Source organism: Siniperca chuatsi, linkage group LG3, assembly GCF_020085105.1.
Source record: "Siniperca chuatsi isolate FFG_IHB_CAS linkage group LG3, ASM2008510v1, whole genome shotgun sequence".
Lineage (NCBI taxonomy): Eukaryota > Metazoa > Chordata > Actinopteri > Centrarchiformes > Sinipercidae > Siniperca > Siniperca chuatsi.
The window spans coordinates 5,396,525-5,423,498 of NC_058044.1; the positions used below are offsets into that span (position 1 = coordinate 5,396,525).

The 26,974-nt window shown below is 39.1% G+C and overlaps 1 protein-coding gene across 4 annotated transcripts in view; it reads right to left on the minus strand.

The window, feature by feature from the left end:
* The window catches only part of LOC122872873 (voltage-dependent T-type calcium channel subunit alpha-1I-like), a 216,761-nt gene that overhangs the window by 25,702 nt on the left and 164,085 nt on the right, over window positions 1–26,974 (minus strand). For all 4 annotated transcript variants that reach the window (XM_044188930.1, XM_044188929.1, XM_044188931.1 and 1 more), the window contains exons 23-33: window positions 26,872–26,974; window positions 25,586–25,711; window positions 24,918–25,007; window positions 20,402–20,594; window positions 19,412–19,563; window positions 15,361–15,470; window positions 12,662–12,795; window positions 9,579–9,649; window positions 4,129–4,207; window positions 2,824–2,945; window positions 288–737 (exon numbers count right to left, since the gene is read on the minus strand). The exon at window positions 26,872–26,974 is cut by the window's right edge and continues 24 nt beyond it. In XM_044188930.1, the coding sequence (XP_044044865.1) occupies window positions 288–737; window positions 2,824–2,945; window positions 4,129–4,207; window positions 9,579–9,649; window positions 12,662–12,795; window positions 15,361–15,470; window positions 19,412–19,563; window positions 20,402–20,594; window positions 24,918–25,007; window positions 25,586–25,711; window positions 26,872–26,974 (1,630 nt within the window). The remainder of the gene's footprint in view (window positions 1–287; window positions 738–2,823; window positions 2,946–4,128; window positions 4,208–9,578; window positions 9,650–12,661; window positions 12,796–15,360; window positions 15,471–19,411; window positions 19,564–20,401; window positions 20,595–24,917; window positions 25,008–25,585; window positions 25,712–26,871) is intronic.

A 26,974-nucleotide genomic window follows, 5' to 3' on the forward strand; every position in this document is an offset into this window, starting at 1 on the left:
CAGTGAAAAATCAAAAAAAAAAAAAAAGTGAATGTCAGGTATAATCACAATGAAATACTAATTCAACTAATATCATTATTTTTCCCACAGTGATCTGCAGGAATATGGGTTTACATAAAATATTTCGTTTTTCTACAGATAATTGCAATTTGTATGTTGCCAACATGCAGAAACAAACCCAAGAGCACTACAGTATATTGCCCAACTCTTATCTGCATTATTATAAAAGTCGAAGTGGGGCTGTATCAACAATAATTATTCTCCTGAATGTCTGAAAGCCCACTTACCTGAGCAGGAGAGAAGAGCCGACATCGATGGTGTGTGTGTCCCTCATGAGCTGCACCGCCTCCTCCTCCATCTCTTAGCGGTGCCATCATCCCGCCACTTGGACCCCCGACTGTCCCCGTTGTAATTGCACCAGATGCTCCTCCTCCCACACCGGCCACGCTTGCAGCGCCACCCGTGGCCCCTGCGATGGCGCCGATGCCCCCCATCATGCAGCAGAGGCCTCCCTGAGCCAACTCCAGCTCAATCTCGGCGTCCATCTCAGCGTCTTCCTGCGCCTCCTTGTTGGAATCGTCCAGATGCTTCATGAGCACGGCCACCACCACGTTTATTAGAACAAACTGAGCTGTGAGCACAAAGGACACGAAATACATCGGGGAGATGAACTGTAGTCCAGCATGGCAGCCGTAGTCGCTGCCCGGACCATCCGGTGGGCACTCCCTCAGGGTGTCCTGGCAGGTGGTGGGGTATTGGCAGAGTTTAGGGGTGAGGAAGGGAAAAGAAAGGAAGGTTCAGACAGAAAAAGGGGACGAGTCGATGGACAAAATAGTAATGTGAGAAGAACAGAAAGAGGGAGGGAAAGGTGGAGGGAAGGACAGGGAGATCAGTTAGTTGAAGAAGAGTTTAGAGTAAGAGAACAGAGAGCAGCTGCAACTAATAATGTTCATCATAGATTAAAGGTGCCCTGTGGAGTTTTCTTGGTAGAAAGTTATGTTTACATTTAGTGTTGTCACCAAAACACATTGGGTCCCTTTTTAATCTGCAGGTAATCAAAGTGCAGAGTGGTAGGTCTTGGGTTCATGTGGGGCTGTGTGGGCGTCTCCAAGCTATTATGATCAGTTATAATTCTACTGTATTTCACATGTGAATGGTCACATCATAGCTTAAAATGTGACACAGCAGTGTTTGCTTCATAATAAAACGTTGGAAAAGAGGCTGTGATGGACAGGATTCATGAGCTCCGGTAATCCGATATCTCCCTCATGAACATGCAGAATACTGAGTTATAGCCGGCCCGTCTGATGTGTGTAGAGGTGTGTGTGGTTATAGTGTAGCAGTGTGGTGTCATTTGCATTTGATTTAATCAAGGTAAAAACAGTGGACGGCTGTGCGTAATGACTATGTGCTCTGGCTCGGCACTTCTCAAATCAGAGGCTGCAGATTTTTCTGTCCAGCTGCCTTCATATGGCTGCAGGGATTTAATGAACTGTGGGAGAAGCTTTTCATACAATATAAAGCAGCTCTATAGTGCTACTAGTTGTCAAACACTCCACAGGGTCCCTTTAATATGTCAATCATTTTTCAGATTAAATGATTAATCATTTTGTTCATAAAATGTCAGAAAATCCTGAAAAAAGCCTATTTGAATTTCACATTGCCCAAGATGACATCTTCCGACTTAAAATCTAAAAGATATTCGGTTTCCAATAGACCTTTTTCATAGCAGAAATTTTGACTTGTACTTGACATACTGGTAAAAGCACGTGTTGCTAATAACAATTGTGATGGCTCCGTTATATTCAAGCAACCCAGTATGACATGACAGTGTGACTGTGAGCCAGTATGCAAAATACCAGGACACCTGAAATAGAAGCAGCTAAATGGAATTCAGCCATCATCTGTGAGGCCAATTACATAAAACTGAGTAAAAACAGTCAATCCTAACATTGATTTCACATGGAATTCTGTCCAGCAACAAATCCATTGATAAACTCATTGTTTCAGAATTAATAAAAGAATAAAACAAATCAATGATTACGACTCAGCCCATTCAGAGTACCAGGGTTTATACCTATATCGGTGTGTGAGAATCTGAATATCATTTTAAGGGAACAATCTAATGAATAATGCCTTGATGTTCAATAAAAGAGAATCATTCAGAGTGCCATTGAAGCAATTTGTGATGCCTTTACTGAGCACTGTCAAACTTTGACAATCCAGCTTGTTGAAAGCTCGAGTCCTGCCAAATCTTTCTGTCTGTCTTGCTTTCGTCCACTGTTAATCACTCTTTCTAAGAGCCTAATCAGCACTGATTAACTTTCTCTCGGATATGGGCTGTGATAAAATTTTAAGAGCTCAAGGTACTTGAGGTGTGATTAGAGAGCAAGACTTGATTGAAGTGATAGATGAGGAAGAAGAGGGGGATCAAATACTCAGAGTGTAAATTTGAATCCTTATTCATCCGTGGAAGGTTTTGTTGGGTGCACATTTACTTTTTCAGCACCATCTTTGCTAAAGATTTCTCCCACCTAAATATTGTCTGGTACTGGGATCTGAACTGAAGACATTCAATTACAATTCTGCTTCTCGGCTTCTGTCTGTGCTGAGCAACTCAAAAAATAGAAAAATATATAGAGCTGCTTTCTGATTGACCCTCATCTGAGAAAATTTGTGCTGTCGCTACTGTAGGAGATGAGGTGACAGTGAGGAAAGTGAAAACCGATGAGCTTAGTCGATTACATAGCCCAGTCCAAATGAGAAATGTCAAGAGATAAGTGTGATATGAACTCATTCTAATGCAGCTGTAAACTGAAGTACCTTCATGATGCCATTCCAGTTGTCACCGGTGGAAACCTGGAAGAGTGTGAGGAAGGCCATTCCAAAGTTTTCAAAGGTGGCGTGCCGGCTCATTCCTTCACAGGGGTAGTCAGCGTTACACACTGGGAGAAGACATGATGAGAAAAGAAAAAGGGAAAGAAAGGGTTTAGAGAGTGAAACCATGGTAATATCAAACGTTTATGAAGGTTATCTTAGAGACACAACTTTAAATTGGTTTCTTTGGTCAAAATAGTTGTGAAAAAGTTTGCTTTGTTGTATATTTGTGCCTGTGTCTGTTCATTACTGCTGAATTAGAAATGAGCCAGATCTTGCAAACAAAATTCACTTAGAGGAACAAAGGACTGGAGCACAATGATTGGCAGCCTTTATTAGTGCAACCAGACAAACATTTTCACACCATTATGTCTTCATCACAGTCAAAATTGGACAAAGACGCAGGGCAAAAACATACATAGTCAACCAAGAATAGGTGTACATTTGTCATTGGATGGTAGGTTGAACAGGATTTCATATCTATTAGATAATGGATCCAAGAACGGGAGTTGCCACAGCCAGTGTCCAAGTACCACATATGCAAAAAGTCAAAATGACTCACCACAGTTCTGGGAACCTGTCATCTAGTCAGTTTAGATATTTTGGTACATAGGAGGAATGAAAACAAGCCTAAATCAAGTCCCTGTAACCTTGACTAAGCATACTGGACTTATCTACTCTACTATTTGTCATTCATTTTCATTCTGGTGTTTATTACACTTTATTCTTTGGCTGATTGATTGTAATTTCACATTGCCTGATTTTGACTAAAAGTTTGCGATTTTCTTAATTTTCACTTACAGCAATAGAGTTGGATAAAACTATTTTAAAGCTCCATTGCATCTGTTTGTTTGCCTGATAGCAGGTTTTGTCCAGGATGTATGACTTAAAAGATTTAAAGAAATGACTACATGTCTTGAGAAAAGGTTATTTCATTATGATTAGCCAAAGAAATGTTGAGGTGGGGGACATAATTCTTACAAAATGATACTGTAGATAACTGTCCTTTATTTTACCAGTCAAAAACAAACTGAAAAGCTAATTTCCAATTTAGACACAACAGCGTTTCCTGGCAGAAGGGCAGCCCTGACGGCTACTGAACAAACACAATGCTGATGAGCCACATGGTGTTGTGATAATTAGCAAAAATGCTTAAAAAAAGCTATAATTTGAAAAGGAATATGTCATATCTTATTATTAAAATGTTTTTATTACTTGATTAGCAAAAAGTTGGTGGTAGAGCAGACTTACCCAGCTCTCCAAACAGCTCCACTCCCAGAGCTGCGTAGATGAAAAACAGCAACATGAAGAGCAGACCAAGGTTTCCCACCTGTCACACAAAAAGGAGCATTCATACGTTATATTAACAGAGGTAACTCACATAGTTGTTTTTATAGTTCGGTATGGTGGGTCAGATTTTGTAGATACTGATTCAGCGGTTAACCATTCCTACTGCTGTACCTACTGTAACCTACTGCTGTACCTACTGTAACTTAAGTGTCATTTAAATAGTACAGAGTAAACTTTTGTGCAACTACACCACATCACACACTAGGGTTCAATTAACGTGATCTGACTAATGGCATGACCTGTATCTTTGCCAACATGCTGTATAAAATTTTGTGGCAATATTGAGTCCTGATGACTTTGTTTTTTTTTTCATTCTGAAACAAAAAACTACTTCCGGAAACTAGAATTTGTTATTGTCCTTCGCACCCAAAACAAACAGATTCCAGTATTTTCCCCATTGGTTTATTATCTTTTCAATGTGTTAACATTGAAGCATTTACTGAACATCTTATAGGAGACAAGAAGCAAGTTTCTCATTGAATATGTTACAAACTACAACCAGTGAAGCTGCTAAACAATTTTTGGTGTGTGAAAAGAATCTCTCACTGTGTTGCCCACCCAGCTGGATGGACAACATTCTGGACAGAAAGCCTTAGCTTTTCATGAAATATGAAAACAGGCTTATTTTGTGATAGATGCTCATGCATTTTTAAAATGCTGCATTAGGTTTAGAATGTTTTTTTTTTTTAGGGCTTAAAGGTCATGAATCTAAACAGGCACATCCATGATCCTGCAAACATTGCATCTAATCAGAAATAGTTGCAAACAGCAAAACTGGAGGTTAACACAACTCAAGCAACCACGACAAAAACCCCTCCCTGCATCAAATCAGGGATAATCACTCTATTACACGGTTTGGGGAAAATTTTACTTGCTGACTTCTAACAGGCATGAATCCATCCATGTAGAGACTCAAAGCGTTCACAGATAGTGATATGCAATGCAAATGGATAAAAGCACCCCATGAGGGACAATAGCAGGCACTGAGCAGAATGCAATTAGCTAAGTCACCTCACAGGGAAGGCAATGGGGTGCTTTTGAATACGTGACTGTAGAATTCCATTAGATAGGCAAATAAATTGAGAGTGGATTGGGAAAGAATAGTTTTTATTGGAGGAGAGAGTGACATAGAAAAAAGAGAGGAAATAATGAGGGAGGGAGAAATGGGGAAATTTGGAGAGGTTAGGCAAAGCCTGAGGATAGCTTTCTTCCTCACCCCAGTTGTGCATGTTGATGTTTCCTGGTGGATATTAAAAGCCATGGCTTGGCCTGAGGCAGTTTGCAGCTTGTAACTTAAGCCCATCTGATATCTTTAGATCCCTCGAGCAGAGAATGAAAGCACACCACAGTTAGAGCAGACTTTTATATTTATACCTTTGGTTTCCATAGTGAACAAACCTGCACTGATCTGCAAACTTTTAAGACTGTACTGACGTGTTCTTTTATGTATTTAGACTAAAGAAAGCTTGAGTCATCTGTGTGGGGTATGTTTTTGTTACAATTGTGTAGAACATTTCTCACACGTGTCACGCTGACACACGAAAGGTCATTACACTCACCGCAAACCTCTCAGAGACACCATGACATTTTTATTCATCTGTGGAGAAAGAGGATCCTCATACTGTATTCAACTAAACATGCAATCAAATTTAGGAAATACATTATAAATCCAATCAGTAGAAAAGGTCAGTAGAAAAGATTCCGGTGACCATGGGTAATTTAGATTTAAAAATGTAAATTCTTTATATGTAGAATTTTTATATTTTCAAGGGGTAACTTCACTGTTTTTCAAACCACAGTATTAGATTGTTTCTTCTTTCTTAGTTTTGAGAAATTATCTGGCAGCTTGTCACTGGACTTAATCATAGTCCACTGGGGTAATTGTTTACACCTTTATGGTAAATCTAATTTCCAAAACCTATACATCTATTTACTACTGTAAAAGGGTAACAGAGCATGCCTGCTGTCAAGCTGTGGTGGCTTTACTTTTTTGTAGCTTACTTCAGAAGAGATGTGCTCTATTGCTCAAGATGTATGACTTAAGTATACTCTTATACTCTTAAGTTTATCTCTTGATATTGAAGTTGCTACAGTAAGCTATGTTGTTTCTGATATTGTGGCTTTTTTTGATATCCAATTTCTATTGGTAGAAGTTCACCTTGTAAAAATGTTGTACGGATACTGTTGCAAAATCAAATGATTTAAGAATTGTGTCTACCTACTATATTGCATAGATTATTTTAATTAAATGGTTTATTTACTTCACATCCAGCTGCAGATGAAGCTATAAATATGATGACGTTATGCTTTTATCTCATGGAACGAAGTTTATGTTGCATATCTGTCACTCTACAGTGCTCCTGCTTTTTTTGCAAGTTATTACATTTGTTTTTTAACCTGCTGTGGCTTTACTTAGGAATGTAGCCTGGAGAAGTGTTAAAGAAATGTCAATAAAGTCAAACCTGATCCTCATTTCCTCTTTTCCTTGTTTTCAAAAAGAAAATGTAGAATGGTTCCAGTAGGCCTATTCCCCCACTTACCCAGCAGAATATGAAGCCCCTAAAAAAACAAAGCTATCAGTGATGGTTTGCATGATTATAAATTATGGGAGATAGTATTTTTATAAAGCCTAGGTTGAAAAGCAGTGCACCCTTTAATAACATACACTATGTATCCACACATTTATATTTCCAACATTTTAATTTAGAGAATGTATTTGCAGGAAGAACAGGTCAGAGCGACCGCACCATGACAACAGAAAGTGCACTGTAAAACTACAGCACATTTCTGTGAAAATGGGAAAATTATACTGTAGGTTTGAATCAATACTCCGATTTTTCTCATACTACTAAAAACAATAAACGAAAATACACCTTTTTCAGTGTCAGTAATGAATCACAGGGGAAAAAAAGAATTTTGGCTAGACTGGTGCTGTACTGTTTTTTTCAAAGCACAGCTTGTAATTTACAGTCTTCTTTGACATCACATTCATTTCATTCAATTTTATTTCATAAGCAATGTTTATATCTTATCCAAATGTCTTTCTAATTTGATAAAAACTTTTTTTCATTTCCTATTGACCTGTGATGCCTTGTGTCTGTGTGCGCTAATGTTCACACCGCCTCCGGTGACCCCCTATTAGCTTGATGTTTATTTTTGTCGCGGTCTAAGCTTCCACCGCAAAAACAAGACCAACTAATCCGATGAAATCTGTCCAAACGAGAGAGCAGGGACTGGAAAGAAAACAAGTTAAAGTGGATGGATAAAGAGACTATTGATCTGAGGCACAACTATTGCAAGGGAGATTTCTGTGACTGTAATTTTACCTCAGTGTGGGAGCCTGTGTTTATCTGCAGTAATGTGTATATCTGTGTGTCTGTGTGTGTGCATGTTTTTCTACCCAAAGATCCTAAATCCGCCCAGAGGGCTCCAGTCAAAGCATTGATAAGGCAGCAGAACTGAAAAAATCCACTTCTGGCTGTACACCGACTCAGTCCTTTACAAATGTCTTTAATAAAGAGCTGTTTTAAAGAGCGCAGCCTGTCCAGATGCATTAGTGTATTTTTCTCTGGTTTTCTCACATTAAAAAAAGAAATAAAGATTTAGAGCTTCATAACGTTAGAAGGCAAACAGAGGTAGAACTTCTTTTTTTTTATATGCAGCAAAAGATATATCGTACCCCAGAGAATATGCAGAGGATAAAAGTCATTTTATCTTGGCATTGTAAGAAGCAAAGAAGTAGCTTTTTGCACATGTTGGTCCTATGACCTTTTAATGTCATTTTGAATATCTGATATATTTTATCTCTGCACACATAATTTTAAAAAAAATCTCCTACTTTGTTTATTAGGTACAACTAGAAAAGAAAAACTTATTATTATTAAGGCTTATTATGATATCAAAAAGAAACCTCAAGAATTTTACAAAATCTGGTACTTCAATGTGAATGTTTTGTCATTTTCAAAAACATTTAGAAACTATTTGACAAAATGATCATGTGACGTTTGATATACAGACATCAATCTTTTTGTTTTTGTTGTGGTGTATTTATGTGCAGTTTGTTGTCTTTGTGTGTATACATTTCTGTTTCTGTCCTCAGACCTTGTACTGTACATTTCAGTTCATGTTAATGTGAAAAACGGCAGCTGTCTGCAGTGACTTCCCTGGGTCTTGTTGTTGCAGTGAGTTTGCCAGGTAACCAGCAGAGATGCTGCAAAGAAGTGCTGGATAAACTGTTGTTGGTCAAGAAAGAGTTACAGCACATAACTCACTAATAAACAGGTGGAACAAACAAATACAACAAAAGTCTGGTTCTATTGTGTATTTTACTTATTGACCACAAATCCCAAGACCAAAACCAACAATGAATCTATCCTACTAACAACTATTGTCTGTGTATTCTTCTGTGTCATAGACCTTCACTGTTGTCCAAAAACTATTAAAAACACATTAATGAGCACTGTTTCACAGTGACATGTTCCTTCACTACCATGAACACACACATTGTTGTGTGTGTTGGATCAATCCCACACACAGGCTCCTGCTGCCTTAAATACTCACTAGAGCACCAAATCCGCAGCTGAAAATAGTCCCAAATGAATTCACTATTTTCTCCTGTTTGAGTAATGTTTGCTAAAAAAAAACAGTGCCAAGATGTTTTATGTTGTAGATGGTTAGTTGGGCAATTTGTCAAACCAAATGTGCCAAAGCCACATCATTATTTACCTGACAAAAATCATTTCTGCCACTAACTGGTCTATACTTAATCTGTCTTTATCATTAAATACAGTTTCTGCTTCAGGCATAGGAAACACAACTACTTAAGAACTGAATGGATGGAGGCAGACAAAGACAAAGTGACAGTGACAGAAAGATGTCCAGCTGCAGAGGTAGTCAGAATACAGAGAAGGAGACCTAAAAGAAGGAAAAGAGGGAAAATTCCACAGTATTGCAGAAATTCCAGGACAAGCAAAAACTTTGATATATAAATCTGAGCAAAGGCTAAAGAACAAAAAGTCTTTCTCTGTATCAAGGGAGCACAACTTCTTAGCTGCTCTTATCTCATTAACAGCAGTGGGTATGAAAAAATATTAAATGAATGCCACAAAGGTCTTTATATTTCCTGAATAAATGAGAGGAACAGTAGTGGAAAGTTATCAAGGCATCAGAACATTGGGGGCAAACTTTTTTTCATAACCCAACTTCCTGAAAGTCATAATTCTCAGGGAGCTTCTATCGACGCCGATCGTTTATCATTCCATAAATGTTAATTAACTCCTGTGTGTCCTTGTGATAAGCTGAGGGAGGATGTCTGTGTGTGCGTGTGAGTGAGTGTGTGTGATGACACATACCTGAGGCAGAGCCTGGACCACTGTGTCCAGCAGAGCTCTCATCCCGGTTGCCATTTTCAACAACTTCAACACTGGAGAGAGATTACAGGGTGATACAACTATAGCATCCACACAAACAGCGTGTGTGTGTGTGTGTCTGCGTGCTACTTTGGACATAAGTGTTTGGGTGATAAATAACAGACACCTACGAGAGAAAGTGAAACAAAGGACAGGGAGACAAAAGACACCACAGAGATAGAAGGGAACGATCAAGATAGATAAGAGGTGGGCAGAGAAAGAGGAGGAGAGAGATAACAAACGATCGATAGATGGAATTAGAGACCCCACACAATTCCCAGCAGCCCAATTTCTGGAGGAACATGGCTGACGATGCAGCCGGCAGCAGAGAGAAAAAAAAAACACTACTGTATTCTGATGGGGAATGGACAATAAAGCCTCCTAGGAGATGGACTTGGTGGTGGTTATGTGTGTGAAAGAGAGAAGGTGGACGTAGTGGTGGTACTGCATGATTAGAGCAACTCTAAATCATTAGCCAGCACTGTATAGCCTCTGTATGAACATTCTCTCCAAACTCCTAGACAGCAGCATCATTTAGACATAATCACTTCTTTTTTGGCGACGTCTTTGGTTCAACGTTTGCGTGTTTCTGCCCCCGCACTTTACAGACTAGTTGTTAATGTGAACATGGGGGACTTTTTGTCTTCAGTTCTGTGTTGGCAAAGTTGAGGCCTTTTTTTAAAAAGCAGCACATTTTTTTAGAAAAGTTTAAGGAACTCAGGACTTTTGACCTTTCGGCTACATTTGACCACAGTAAACTGGTTCCAGTTTGGGTTCCTGGGCTGAACGTAAAACGTCCCTACAACTGAGGTAGGACTTTCAAATGACTCAAGAACTGCAGTCTGCAGTATTAACGCCACTAATTGTTCAAACATAAGCCTCAAGACTGCTATAGCATTAATTCAGAGTAAGAAAATACTCATTCATTCATTCATAATAACATTAGGTATTGAAATATGAATTTAATTTAATGTAAATTAAGTCTAGATTACAGTTACGTAGCTGAATTCCCAATTTATCTGAAAAAAAAAAAAGTATAACGGGAGTGGGCAAGTGAAAGATGACCAAGCAAGAGAAATGGAACTTAAAATTAACTTTATTTGCTCATTGTTTCAATGAGGTTTCATATAAAGGCGGCATTTGTTTGCACCTCTGCACATTTCCCATCTGACACTGATTCTTACTGTGTCTAAACATTGTCTCTCACATTTTTCTAATTTTGTAAACAGCCTCATTTAACAAATCTGCAGGGTTGTTGAGATGTAGTGGAAATGCAAACATGTATGTACTAACCTTTAAACCCACATCATAATACAGTTAGTTTCATGCCCCTTGCCTTTGGAAATAGCACTAGGTTACTACCATAGATGTATTAAATATAATGCATATTAATTATAACACACTGTAGGTGAAATCGGTATTGTGTTGTTTATGTAAAACAACAACAAAAAGTAGCAAGATAAACATAAATGAAACTGTTGTAGCTCATTACTTAATATTCAACCAGTGCAGCCGAATCTCTCCTTTTGTTCGGTGTATTTTTAGAATTCAGCTACGTGAAAGAAGTAGATGATTATGAAACATTCTTAATATTCTTTCCCACAGTCACACGAGTTAGTTAATATTCAGGCAGAGTGGTGAATATGTTATGTGAGGAGAGGAAAGACTATAAGTCACCAGTAGCCCTCACACTCATCATCAAATACCCCACTTGCTTGTTAATTACCACCGGCTGCTGTTTAATTAGCATATTACCCATGGGTCCACTCAGCAGTCCCTGGGCAGTATTATGGAGGGCAGAGGGTGATGGTAACAGGGCGAGGCTTAAGTGAGATTGATGTAATTAGCCTTTATCCTCCTCAGTGTGAAGTTAAGAGGAATTGGTGCAGGCCAGAGAGCTAGCCCTGTAATTTCCTCTGAATAATAAGAACAGAGGTGCCGAATGAGAGTCATATTAAAAAGGAGAGAAAGATAGAAATGGAAGAATCAAGTCAACAATATGACTGTAAATGACACATGTATATGAGGTATGAGATGAAAAGCGTGTGGATGTTTGTGTTTCAGTGAGCCTCGTTGAAATGAGCTCACAGTCGCAAAATGTAAAAAAGGCGATATAACTAGAACTAAGAATTAGATTCACTTTAAAAAGAAGTGTGGTTGATGTGGAAAATGGTTTTTGCCTTTAGAGAGAAATAGGTAACTGGGTTTTTACTAACATGCCTGAGGGCTCACTAAATGCTGTTCCATATATTGCATGAAGCTGGTGATAAGAAAGTCATCACAACTGATGGGAATGACCACAAACGAAAAAAGCAAAACAAAAAAAAGCATTATGTTTTATCTATCTTATTAATTTTACAACCCCCCAACATTAGCATATTGTACATTTTCACAGCAGTAATTCCATCACTACATAAACAGAAGCTCGGAATTTCACTTTTTAACAGAAATTATGGTCTCACTATATACCGCCCATTGCTTCTACTTTTTAATGTTTTCATTCAGTGTTGAGTTGATGTCAGTCAAGCTCAACACTTCTTGCAGATTATGCCTGTTGAGCTGCTGCAAGACTTTTAATGTGAATTATTTGTGCAATGTGGAAGTGTTGAGTTTAAGTAGCTTAACAACAAACAAAAAAATGGCGAGTGGAATCAATTAGTGAAAGAGAACAATGTTTTTATTTAACATGTCGTAAATTACTGAAATTAGTGCTGTGGAAATGTAGATTATTTTTAAAATTAAAAACAGGAGCAGAACAGAAAAATGGAGACATCTTCCTAAGATCTGAAAAAATTTACCTTTTAAACAGGTACAATTAGGGAAAAGGTATGTCTCTAATATAAACTAGCTTCAAATACAGTCCTGGATGTATTTGCAGTTGAGGTTAATAAAGAGCTCACGCTACATGTAATCTCAGTTTGACAGCGCTCATTTTGGAAAATGTCATGGGAGAACTTGTATGTCCATATCATATTTGCATTTCAAATTTGTCTTTGTGTGTGTGTGTGTTTGTGTGTGTACAGTACCTCGTGCTATCCTGAGTACTCTCATGATCCTGATGATGGTGGGGTTGATGGGGAGGGAGGCGTTGATCTCAATCTCCTCCAGTGTGATGCCCATCACTGACAGCAGCACAATGGCCAGGTCCAACTGGTTCCACCTTTACACACACACACACACACACACAAAGATTTTTCAATCTACCATAATCTGTAGAATTTGGCCAAAGAGAAGGTAAGCCATGAACAGGAGAATGAGCATGGATTTGGAGTCTTAGCTCAGTATGTGGCTCAGGACTTCATGGCTGCACACATCAGGGTCTATGTTATGTTAATTTTCCAATGAATATTAATGTTCTACATCAACTTAATGCATAGCATGATTCTCCGACAACTGACTTGGCAGAAGAATGGGTAACAGCCCACCATTACCTGAAGGCCTGCTCCTGTCGTGAATATTTATGTTAATACTAGAAGAACACCTTCAATACTATGCAAATCTTGCAGCTTCAGAAAAATTTCTTCCTGCGTTTGTTATCTCGTCTCTTGTCATTTCAGGGCTGAACAACAATCTGTTTGTTGAAATGTTTGCATGTGATCTTGGCTGCTGCCACTAATGCTGACAGTACATGATGAATGATGTCACCTGATCCACAGCCCATCCAAGAACGTCAAACACGGCCTCTGCTCCACAGTTGCTACTTAAATTTCAAGCATAACTAGTGTGGGTGTTTGAAGATCAGGAGGTTGATTTACTAAGCATGCCAAAAGATATGACCAGGGCTACAACATTTTTAGTTTAGCAGATGTCAGTGGGCACAGCTGCAGTTAAGTTATATAATCAATTGTATTTTTATATTTTTATGCCAATAGTCAAGTCAATTTACTTTGTTAGTATTACTACTTTTTAAAATATTTAGTAATTTTCTGCACATTTGGTGTTTTTTAACCAATGTATGGTTTGTTTTTTTATATTTTGTTTATACTCCCTTTTGGCTTTTGTGTATTTATGTACCTTATTAATTATTTCTAATTTGCAAAAACAATGAATGAAAAAGGGAGACCCTCTGATATTTACCAAGCATCATATGGCACTTACTAATTACTACTAATTACATTAATTTAGTTGAGTGAGTAATACATTATGGTAGAGAGAGACCCACTGCATGTATTTGGCGGTAGGTAAACTGACCTACTGAAGCATCTGCAGCCTGGTCTCAAAGCTGTGCACCATACTCTTATTACTGGTCTTGTCTACTGTATATTACAGCCATTCCAGGCATCTTGCAACTGTCAAAACCCTAGGTCAAACCCTCATCTAAGCCATACTGTGGTGTAACCTAGTAAGGATAGTAGTCTAAAAAGCAGTTACACTTCCTTAAATACACATTCCCCATTTTTTTAATCTAGCGAGGTTTCTTCAATTTTTACCCTATTTTAACACAGTAAATGTGTCTCGTCCTAGATAATATCTCAGTTCCAGGGCAGCAGAACTGGCACACACCAGGCTCACAGGGTGTACACACACACAAAGTAGGGTCGCCTAATAAAGCCAGGGCTTTCCAAAAACATATGAGTGTGATGGCATGAAAAGACAAAGGGATAGAGAGGGAAAGACAGAAATTACAGTGATGGTCAGAAGGAATAATATGACTAAAATGTTTCTGTTTAGAAATGGAAGAAAGAGACAAAGAGGGAGCAAAGAATTGGTGAGACAAGCAAAGAGCATCAAAATAGCTTGGAGGAAATCATTTTGCAAAGAAGGGGGGCAGAAATAACCAACAGCAATTTCCTCCAGCACACCCACAATTCTAAAAATGCATCAGAAGCTGCAATAATAAAATCTACATAGTAGCGTATCTCAAATAATATTCACCAACACCATCACAGCTGCTCCACCAGCCTGTACACATGGCAGAGAGAGGACCCCTCGCTGGATTGTTAAGGTGTTGGGTGTAGATATTGAAATCTATTCAAATTCAAAAGAGTTTCTGCACCTGCCCAGCCTCAATGTGAGTCATTTATTTAGTCTAAAACACAGTAAAAACAGTGTTTATGAGTTATTTTTAAAACCAATAGTTCTGCAGATAATTCTGTGAGAAACGTCATCACCACTTTGCTTAGGAATAGCATGCAGAGAGGACATTATATATTTGTCAAAATGTTGGTGGAATCATTCACTTCACTTCACTAGTCATACTTGAACTATATTTTGTGTTATCAGAGGTCCAAATCCTTTCATAAACAAATTTAATCCATCCATCCATCCAAGGAACCAACCTTCCTAATAATTATGTTTTTATGTTACTAATTTGCAACAGCAAATACGTTTTGAAGGAAAAGTAATGCTGCCCAGATTACGTTTTCTATCAACATAATGAAGAAAGTCATAAAATGTTGACGTCGAATGCATCTGCAAATTGTTTACTGGCAATGTATTTTATTAGTTTTCCTACATTATCCACTTTTTGCAATACAATGCAGCGACTAAAGCATGATTCATCTTTTTTATGGTTTATAATTATGCACCCACAGCAGTGAATACCTAAATATAACAAGTCAACAGTGACTTAAAGCACGAGACAGGACCTTTTCACTTTATTAACCAAAACCATGATCTTTTCCTATATTCAAGTGCTTTTGTTGCCTAAACTTTTGGGCTATAGATGCGAACCTTGGTCTCTGGTATCGGAGACCCCCCCCCCACCCACTCTGACCACTTTCACCTGTCCTTGAAGAAGCGTCGAAAGCCAAAGGCCACCAGCTTCAGAGAGGCCTCAATCACAAAAGTGGAGGTGAAGAAGTAGTTGCAGTACTTCAATGCAGTCTCCAGAGACTGAGATAGAGAGAAACAGAGATTGAAGAGGGACAGAGGTTAGAAAAAGAACAGAAAAAAATAGTAATAGAAAGTTAATTTCCTCTGTCTCCACCTCTGATCGTAACTGTAATAAAGTAATGAATTATCCTTTGTTCTACCAGCGTTCATAGAATAACCACTTTGTTCACAGTAAGATGCTGTAAACTGATTTGTTGTTTTGACTTTTGTCATGTCAATAAGAAAATCTCTATATGCATTGAGAGAGAGAAAATAACAAAACAAGTAAGGACAAGAGTTGTTGTTCAATGAATCTGTTCTGTGAGAAAAGTATCTTGCCAATGAAACTCTTTTAATAGAAGAGAGCTTAATTGAGACAGAAAACAAAATGATGTCAGACTCTGGGGAGGAACAGAGAACATTTTTTGTCTACCACACTGGTGTTAACACTAGAACGGCCAATGGGTAAAATTTACCCATTGCTGTTTTTCAATTGTATGTAACTTTGTTTCAATACAATATTCAAGTCCTGCAGTCTTTGACTTTTCCTAAAAGGGTGTTATGTGGCAACCCTATTGTTAAAAATTGTCAAGATAAAGCCAGATTTAAAAATCTGAATCAGAGTCAGAAATACTTTATTGATCCCCGAGGGGAAACTCTTTTGTGACAGCTGCTCAATCAAAGTTCTAAGCAAATCAAAATATAATACACTATAATACAGGTAAGCTAAATTAAGTACAAAATGGGCATTTATACCTATAAGCGCCAGCAGGTAAAATTTCCCCCGATAGAGAATGCAGTCATTATACCCTATTCATTTTGCGCATTTAGATTAACATTATATTGGCGCCTTTTGTCTACTACCGTGCATGATACAGCTGTGTCAAGTCATAGGCTAACCTTCAATTTGCATAAGAGAAAGAGAGTCATGAATGCAAAACAACCATTAGACTTGCTCTATGCATTGCGTGAAGGAGAGGCGTCCTGGGTTAATTCTGACGGGTCATCATCTGACAGTGAACCAGAGCCTTCGTGAAAAGTGAGGCAAAACTATTATACTAAAATTATCAAATGTAGCCTATAAACATTTATGAAAAGGATTTAGTCTAAAGTAGTCTTTTCCCCCTGACACAGGTGTGTTTTGTGGTCCCTTCAGGTGGTGTGTGGCTCCCTCATTATGAGTTTTTTGACCTGCGGAGAGTAGAAGTTTTCCACCGCAGTGTAGGCCTATTGTTTAGCAAAAGTGGTCATTATGATTTTTTATTGGGTAAAAATCTACTTTGAATTTTGGAATTGAATTATTTCATTAAATTTTTTTGAATGCTGAATTGTTTGGATGCAAGCAGGAAGAACACCTTAGATTATTATTCTACATTATTATCATCATGTAGGCCTATAACAACACTGCAATAGTAAATCTTTTTTTCTAAATTGTGTGCTGAATTTAAATTCGGACTGTGTTTAGAATATAACTACAACAGCGCGGAGTGGATGCCATCAAAAGAGCCACGTGCTCTTCACAGGTGCAGAAGAGTGCAGAAGAAAATGACCTGTATGGTGAAGGCAGAATGCAAACACAATTGAGCAACGCGTAGCAAAAATAATCACAAAATCAATGCATTCTAATAGCGGGTAAATTTTACCGGGTGGTGGTTTTAGGTATACAGGCGGTTCTAGCGTTAATGAGTCAGACAGAAAATGACTACACATAATTAAACCTTATTATCACAATCATTGCAGCCCAATTAAGGAAGAACAAAAAAAATATGCTAAGCTGTTTGTGATGATGCTTATGCAAAATTATAGTAATAACAGTATATAGTCGTCAATTCAAGTCAGTAAGGTTAATTATTGTATATAGATAAGACAAGTCCCAATGGATGCATAATATGTATATCTCATAAATCATACCACATCATCCTACAAATTACTGCAATAGCTTCTTACTTCTATTTGGTATCCAATCATATTATTAGTCCATCAATAGAATCTGATCATAGGTGAAGCTTTTAATTTTTAGACAGTCAGGTATTTTGAAAACATTTATAATCAGAGTGTGTATCCATCTGAAGAGTTTCCACATAGTCTGCTGATGTTGTACAGTCGCTGCCAAGCTATATCAGCATAGTTTTTTGGGGGGGAATATGCTTATTTGTTTTGTCGCTGAGAGTTAGATGAGAAGACTGATACCACTCTCATGTCTGTACAGTGAATATGAAGGCCGGCAGCTGGTTAGCTTAGCTTAGCTTAGCTTGGCTTGTAGCAAGGATTATTGCAGGGTTAGACGTCTACTGCTACAAAGAATTCTTTCAAGGCAGAGCTGCTCTGGAGACAAAAATAATCATATTGGTCGACTTTCTCAAAATCCTCAATGTCTTAAGTCAAAGAATCATAGTTTTTTAGAGCCTAGGTTTACAAACACGCATTTCAATAGCCCTGTTATACCTCAATTACTCTCGACAGTACATGCACCTCCGCTTTTACTATTATTTATTACATAATTAGTGACATTGTATTTATACTGTACTTCACCATCTACCAGTAAACCCACTTGGTACTCGACACTTAGTTTATCTTATACTTATACCAACGTGTTACTTAATTTATTTCTGACCTGTTTATAGTGTATAATATCGTTTCTCCTGTGTGCACTGACGTAAGACGAGCTACTGTAACAAAGAGTTTCCCTACGGGGATCAATAAAGTATTTCTGATTTCTGATTTCTGATTTCTGTTCAGCTTGCAGCAACAGTTCTAACCCTCATAATAGCGTTTGAGCTAGTTATCTTACTCTACTGTTTCTATTGTGCGTCAGTCCACTGTTATGTAGCTATAAAATCTGTAGTCTTTGACTGTAGCCTTGCATGTGTGGGCATTAGCTTTAGACGTCACTGGCAGCTCAAATAGTTGACTTGGAGAGTCATTATTGGTAAAAGCTGGCATAAACAGACTGAAAAGGTAAAGCTAACTGAAAATAATGAGCTGTCTAGGTTGTCTGTGTGCAGCCAGCCACATAAGCTGTTAATGTGTTATACTTTCAGCACAAGCATAATGTTATTTAAGATCGGTAAAGTCTCAACACAGCTTTCAGGCAAAACAAGTCACATTTAGCCTCTATGAGCATACAGGCCTTGGAGAAAAAATTGAGAAGAAACAGTGAGTGTATTATCATCTTAAAAATAAAAAATAAAATTCTTCTACACCTTTAAATTGGCTCATTTACAGTATTTGTTTATTATTACTTACTTACTTACTTATTCAAGCAATTCCATGTCCTCCTGAAATAATAATTAAGCGCAAAATAAGTTATAGATTAATCTGTTTCAATGTTATGGAGGCAGAGCAGGAGATGTGTTATTTGGCAGGACCACATGAAAAATGTAATTTTACTCACCTTTAGTAGCCCATATAACCCAATAGCCCAATAATTTACTGTAATTGATTTGGATATCATCCATCCAGGATGTAAAGATAACGGTCTCCACTTTATCTTACTTCTTGATTTATCATATCGTATCTGGTGGCACAGCAGAGGCAAGGTCTCACGCAAAGCATAAGACACCTTTTCCCAAGAAAGTATCAGAATCAGGATATAATAGCATGGTTTACCGCTGTCAAACTACAGGCCTGTTTTTTTTTTTTTTTTTAGGTTTAACGCATACTAAATTTGTTTTCAGCCTCAAGAGCATCTCTGCCTCTAAAAAACATTTTACATAACTAATACCCCAATCTGCCAGATTGCTTATATTCCAGCACGTTGATAAACGTTTTGGTTGTTGGCTGTTTGCTGCTGATTCAGAGCAGCAGGTTGGCAGCCTGCCTCTGGGAGTGCCCACATTTAAAAAAACTCTGCCCAGATGGTGCATCACCACCTACTCAGAAGCCCTTAAACAATTCTGCTGTGTCTGTCTCTCTCCAACACCCACACCCCGGCCATCCCTACATCCGTGAAGTGCGGTCACCTGTGGCTGGCTGTAGTGCTCCAGAGACATGGTGATGACATTGATACAGATGATAAAGGTGATGACCAGGTCCAGGTAGTGGCTGGTACACAGAGTGTGGATAGCCAACCGGGCTGGACCGTATGACGCATAGTAGGGCAGCTTCTGGGCCTCTGGAGAGAGAAAAAGTAAAGAAGAAAGAGATAGAGAAAGAGAAAGAGGAAATACTCGGCAAGGAGGGATTTGGATTGGTGAGAAGGCAGGAAAAAAATATTGATGGAAGGGATAGATGGAAAAAGGGAGTTTAGATGTGGAGGGGAAGGGAATAGGAGGAGATGAATAGGAAAATTAAAGCACAGAATCAAGAAAAAGGAGGACAAGAGGAAAAAGGGAAAAGGAAAATGAGATATGAAAAAACAGAGAGAAACATATTTGGTTTAAGAAATGAGAAGAGCGTGCAGAACGCAATGCAAGGTGTAAACAGAATGATTTATTTAATGATTAATTTATGTCAAAAGGGGTGAAAAACGAGGGGCAGAGCAAATGAAGATAAGGCAGAGAGGGAGGTAAAACTGTGAGATATATGAAAATAAAAAGTTTGATAAATGTGAAAGGGAAGTAAGTTGAAATAATGATGCAAAGTGATATCATTGAGGACATATAATATAAAAAATCTAATTAGAAGTCTTGGACACATGCCATTTGGATTGTACCCAGCAAAGAGCACAGTCTTTCCAAGTATTACTTGTTATTATTTTATGTATTAATTAACTTACTGGATTACATTTTATTCTGAAGTGGTAAAAAAAACTTTTATGAGAAAAGAAATTTGTACTTTATATATTTGTATACCGTATATTTAATCAAGTCCTGTCTTCCTCTTCTCCACTTTTTCTCTCTTGATTTATCAATTCCCTCTATTCCTCCACTGAGGCTATTTTTCTTTTCCAAAAGGACTCCCATCCCTCTATTATCTATTTCTCCCTCCCTTCTGTTTTTTTCCCTTCTTACTTCTCCTCTTCTTCTCCATGCGACGCTGGCGTTTCTCCTCTCGTCGCCTGGCCTCCTCCACCTCCTGGTGCTGGCGACACTTGTGGAAGTTCTCCACCACTACACCCACGAACATGTTGAGAACGAAGAAGCTGACGATCAGGAGGAAGGAGATGAAGTAGAGCAGCATCCATGGGTTGTTGTTGGTCACCGGCTGGAGGCGAGGAAGAGTTGGGAGAACAAAGTGAAGAGGAAGGAGAACAGAGAGAAGAAATGAGACAAGAAACTACTGGGAAAATGGTAGAGTAGGTGAAGGGAAGTGAGGAAGACAAATAGGAGGACTGGCAGAAGTGTTTCAGGAAAGAAAGTGTAGGTAGATAGTGATGAGGCAGAGAGGAGAAAGGGATGTTATCAGGGGAAAATATCACCAAGAAAAGTGACAGAGGACAGGGTAACAGAAGGGACAGAAAAGAGAAGAATGGGTAATGGAGAGGAGATGGGAAGAGGAAAGCAGAAGTAGAGAGAAAAATGTAAGTGATGTAATAAGTGGATTTACAAGATGCAGAAGGCAGAGTGAGTAAGAAACATTGAAGGAGCCTGGAGTGAGCTCAAGGTAGCAACGGCCACCACTGGAAATCTCCAAGCCAATAACACCATGTTCGTCTTAATTGATGGCACTCAGTGGAGGGTGAATATGAAATGGCAAAAGTTATTTGTCATTTGTTATTATATATTTCGTTTACAAAAGTTAAATATTAGTAGACCACATAATCATGGTCAGCACTTTAACCCCTAGGCCACAGAGACACCCCTACATATACAATACTTAATTAAATATTCAATAGCATAGAAATGTGCCAAATAATGGGAATGTTGTCATACAGATTGACCGATTTCCATATCGATACAAAGGCAGACTTTAGATGTTGGGCCATTTAAACCCAAGTTCGGAAAAAAAAGAACAAAAAACCCCACAACAAATGGGTTTTAAATAGGGTGAAAACAGTACCTAGAGAGATGAACATTGCAGAGATGCGACAAAATTTAGTTTGTTGTGAAATGTGAAAGCAGAGTTTCCACAGGTTTGCTTGCTTCAGTTTTAATGTCGCTTTGAGAGACAATGGGACAGTCTTGACTCCATCCCCCGTGACTCCATCCACCAGCTCCAGCCCACCAGCTCCATGTCCCTAATCCTAGCAGGGCACTGGGCCTCTCCACAACTGCCCACCCAAGAGGCTCCCCCCTCCCCTACTGCAACAACAACTCTCTCCAGCCTGGAAAAGGATGTCAACAGACTGTTCAGGAGGCAGAACCCCTGCAAAGCAGCCGGGCCAGACTCTGTCTCTCCATCCAACCTGATGCACTGTGCTGATCAGCTGTCTCCCGTGTTCACGGACATCTTTAACACCTCACTGGAGACATGGCATGTTTCAGCCTGCTTCAAATCTTCCACCATCATCCCTGTCCCCCAAAAAGCCAAGGACCACAGGACTTAATGACTACAGACCGATCGCCCTGACCTCTGTGGTAATGAAGTCTTTTGAGCACCTTGTGTTGTCCCACTTCAAATCCATGAAAGACCCACTCCTGGACCCCCTGCAGTTCGCCAGCTGCACCTCCAGTCACCAGTCTGTCAAGCTCCTGAAGTTTGCAGATGACATCACCCTCATTGGGCTCCTCTCTGATGGGGATGAGTCCGCCTACAGGTGGGAGATTGACCACCTGGTGACCTTGTGCAGTCAGAACAACCTGGAGCTCAACGCTCTCAAGACAGTGGAGATGGTTTTGGATTACAGGAAGAACCCAGCCCCACCCGCCCCCATCACCCTGTGTGACTCCACAGTCGACACTGTGGAGTCCTTCCACTTCCTGGGCACCATCATCTCACAGGACCTCAAGTGGGAGCTGAACATCAGCTCCCTCACCTAGAAAGCCCAGCAGAGGATGTACTTCCTGCGGCAGCTGAAGAAATTCAACCTGCCAAAGACAATAATGGTGCACTTCTACACACTGCGATCATTGAGTCCATCCTCACCTCCTCCATCATCATCTGGTACGCTGCTGCCACTGCCAAGGACAAGGGCAGACTGCAGCGTATCGTTCATTCCCCGGGAGGCTGCGGTCAATCAGGACCAAAACCTCATGCCACAAAAAACGTTTCTTTCCGTCTGTAGCTGGCCTAATCAAGGCCCGGGACCCCCAGTGACACTGACTCTCATACCCACTCAACCCCCCTTATAGTGCAGTATAATCATACTGCAAACTTATTCCCATGTAAATGTTTTGCACATCCCTGCACAATCTGTAAAACTTTAAGTATGTAGACTTTCAGATCTTTTCAGAAATGCTATATAGTATTAGTAAAGATACATAAATCCAGACGGCTACTGTGACTTAGGCTGATAAAAAAATACAATGATATCTAAAAGGCGCTGTTTGAATATCAGTTTATTCTCTGAAGAATTCTGGATCAATTTATCATTGTTATAAATGTAATCAGCAGTGAGTGAGGGGAACTCAACTGTATTTGTCCAGTTTTGAGAAACATTTGAAATATTAATATAAGCCTCTTGCAGTCTTCCAATTAACCAAGCCACTCCACAGCCAGTACAGTCCAAAAATCCTGGAACTGCCACTAGTAAAAAAGGATGACAGGGGAACAGAAGAAAAGGCAGGAAAAGGAGACAATGTGAAAAAAAGATCTAGATGATTCGGCGTGGATGTAGTTATTGCAGGGGGTCATTACAAAACAAAATTCAAGTTCAGGTGCAATAAAACCAGAGATGACTGTCAGATTTTCAATTTGGAGGAGCGTTGAGTGTTGAAAGCACAGGGTGGAGTGTAAATGGGATTAGTCAATCAGAGCCATTGGACTGTAGTGAGGTTTCTCCCTGAGGCGGGTAAACTGAATCATCCATAACGATGGCCTCTTTTTAATAGACTCCCTAATAGATTTTGAAATAAAACCAATTCTAAAGGGAATCTGTTCACTTTCTAGCCACTTCAGAAGACTAATTTGCATCGTGTCATTGGACTTTGACGTCATGTGTGTAAATGTGTGCATGATTTGTGAGGTTAAAGGGAAGTTTACTGAAATTCTGAGCTTCTCCAAACCAGTGCATTATTCATTAGATTTGCAGAATTTATAAAACCGCTCTTAATCTTGGGTAAATTGGTCTATCAAAGGCAATGGATGAAAATAATGTAAGTTTTGGTCAACCGAGGACTTTGTCTTCACCTCTTGCCCAACTGGCAATCCAAGAGACCCTTATTCCTTTTCATGCTGATGCTGAGCACACACAGAGGACGTTTGGACTGAGTCTGTCTGAGACGCATGGGTCCAAGCCTGGCCACCAGGCGCTCACCTGCAAGTTTTCCTCTCAAGCCTCGCCCGAGAAGGTGACCGCAGTTTTCCTAATCTGGGCAGGGTAGCTCCGTCCTATTTTAGCCTCTTTATATCGGTCTTCTCTCAAGATTTTAAGTGACTTGATGCCAAATGAAGCAATTTGATGATATGATGGAACATGATATCATCAGGCACGTTGTTGCAGCATCTCAGTGAATCTGTGTTAATAGTGCACTGTCATGGTATAAGGAGAGCTGAGTTGATCTTTGATCAAAACCTAACTTTCCTTTGCAGGGTGTTTGGTGCTCGATCAGAAGGCGGAGTGAAAGTTATCATGTTTAAACGATATCAGTATCTCGTCTTTAGATGAAATCGGTTCGTATGTTGTATTTAAACAATATCATTCAAATACGAGGTAACGGCACACATTTTCAGACAGTCTGTCCTAGAAGGAATTCATAGTGTTGCACTCGGTTGTTCAAATGAAAAGTGATAGAAATAGTTGTGCCAAGGATGAAAAAAGAGAGTTAGAAAGAGAAGTGCAAAGCCTGACTCCTTTCTCACCTCCGCACAGCTGGTAAATCATGGCGTGAGGGGGTGTGAATGTCGGGGTGGTGGTTTCGGAAAGTTACAGAAATTGAGCCCACCCTAGTCCGACGTTGGAAAGTTGAGGGGGTTTCCAAAGCTATTCAAATGACCGACAAGCAGTTCTGACAGAGTATACTGGCAGCTTAAAGGGGATGACTTACAGCAAAGGTCCCCCAGCTGGAATCTTAGACCACTAGGCCGTCCTGTTTTAGCTCAACTTTAAGAATAAGGCGAAGAGTGGATATTCTTCTATTGGAGGTAGTTGAGTTTTTTTGGTGATCTGATCATTTTGCCTCCAGCAGCCAACTGGGTGGAGATCTTGAGGGAACCAGAAGGACGGATTTCATATTCTATCTGGCCACGTGGGGTTACCTAGAAAGAGCTGGAGGATGTGGTTGGAGATCTAGCCATGTGGGCTACTTTGCTCAGTTTTTGCCACTGCAAACAAAATAAGTGGTGGGAATTGAATGGCTAGAGGGTAAAAAAAAAAAAAAGATTACAAGACATTCCATGTGTCAGCATGTGACTGTGTGTTATACATAAGTGTAATTACATAAGTTTGTACCAGTGTTGTATAAGCCTGCAGTAAGTGTCTATTATTACCTGCTGGTCTATCCCCACCGCATCCAGTCCATGGTACATGATGTTGACCCAGCCGTCTTTTGAGGCCAGCACAAACAGGGACATTAGAGCCTGGAGGAGACATACACACAATCACACACACACACACACACACACACACACACACACACAAAACATATACAAACCCATAAAACTTTATTTAGTTTTAAACTGGTTGATGCTACTGATTATTATTAGTGACATAACAAATAACAAACTAACAATTTGGAAATACATATTTTACTTTATACCCCAAACTACTGAAAATTGTGAAGTTGAGTGTTAATTTATTATTTTAGTGACAAATTAAATGAATTGATTTATCACTAAATTAAATTAATTACAAGTACTAAGTGCTCGTTGCTGTAGTGATCGGCCATGCCAGCAAAGCAGTTCTATATTTCTTCTAAACAAGCTTTGTAGCTTCTTCTAGATTTAGAAGCATTCCTTCTGTAAAAGCTTATGTGTAGCTTACTATCATATGTCTTTTAGTGATTACCCTTGCTCTTCACATATGAAAAATTCTGTCCTATAGAGTGTGCTAGTCATTATTTTCATTTTTATGAATATGTGCACCATTGTTTGTGTTTACATCCAGAATGAATATGTTCAAAACATCCGGACAGGATGTATTTTTTTCTCTCTTGTACCTGTCCAAGGTTGTCAAAGTTGTATTTGTGGTGAACCCATCGATAGTTGGCAGCCAGACAGTCAGATTTGTTAGTGATGTTCTTCACATCGAAACCCACACAGTAGTAGAACTTTCCTTTGAAGAGCTGGGAAGGAAACACACATGGAGAGGGAAATAAGAGACAGAGGCACACAAAGATACATTTTGATGACGTCATGACAACACTTGTGTGTAGCCACTTCTTTCATGCAGCTTTTGAAGTTATTCCATAATTAGTGTCTGTGACTAGTGTGTGGATGAAGCCGAACTGAAGACTCCAAAATCACTTGATATCAACAGTGTGGTTTTCCTCCTGAGAGAAGATGTTTTTAATTCTCAATCATATTGAACACATCAAAGAGGGAGTGAGTAAAATAATGCATAATGGCGGATACAGAGAGAATAATAACATGAAATGATGTGGGGAAGAACGGGGTGGGATTGACAACTAGATGCAAAAGAAAATATACAGGATTACACTGATGAGGAAAAGCAAGTCAGTTGTAAGTATAGCCTATTGTGCAGATATTGTTAATACTGACACATACTGTAGTTTTATGAGTCATTTCTGACAATACAGTGAAGGAGACTTATTGAGGGGATATTTAAATTGATTGTTTTTTGCTTGGTTTTATGTAGATATAATATAATCTATTAATTGATAGAGTATATATCTTGTTGTTTATATACTGTATCTTACTGTGTTATTTCCAAAATATACAGTACATTTTTTCCTGAAAAGGATTGATAAGGTTGTGGATCATTATATGACCATGTGCAGGGATATGTAGAGAGCAAAACTTGGTCTTCTAAACTCAGCTTGTTCTTTGTTTTGGCAGGAAATGTTTTTACATGGTGATGTGTTACCATTACACCTCTTCCTATTGGCTTTTGCTTTAATTAGCCTTCTTAGCCATGCTGTGAGAATGTGATTTCATTGTGGGTGCAAACACGGCCACAAAGCCTCATTTCATGTTCATGTTTAATCTTCCGTTTCTTTAGCTTTTGCTCTAAATGGAAGTTAAGAGCATAATTGTGGCCCAGACAGAATATTTTGACCCACTTTAACTATCATGTGTATTAAAACTTGGTGTTGCTATGTAAGGTCGTATTATATTTATATTAAATTAACCATCTCAGGTCCAATTTAATTTTTTGCAGAGTCGTCATACATTGTTAAAGGCTTGTGAGATCTCCTGATTAATAAAACAGAAAGACGGTGGAGAAAGGGGGAGAACATATAAATCCATATTTGATGTAATTTACCTGAACACCAAGAATGCCAAAGATGATGAAGAAGGCGCAGCAGATGAGGACGATGTTGCCGATGGGCTTGAGGGACGTGATGAGGGTCTCGACCACCAGCTTC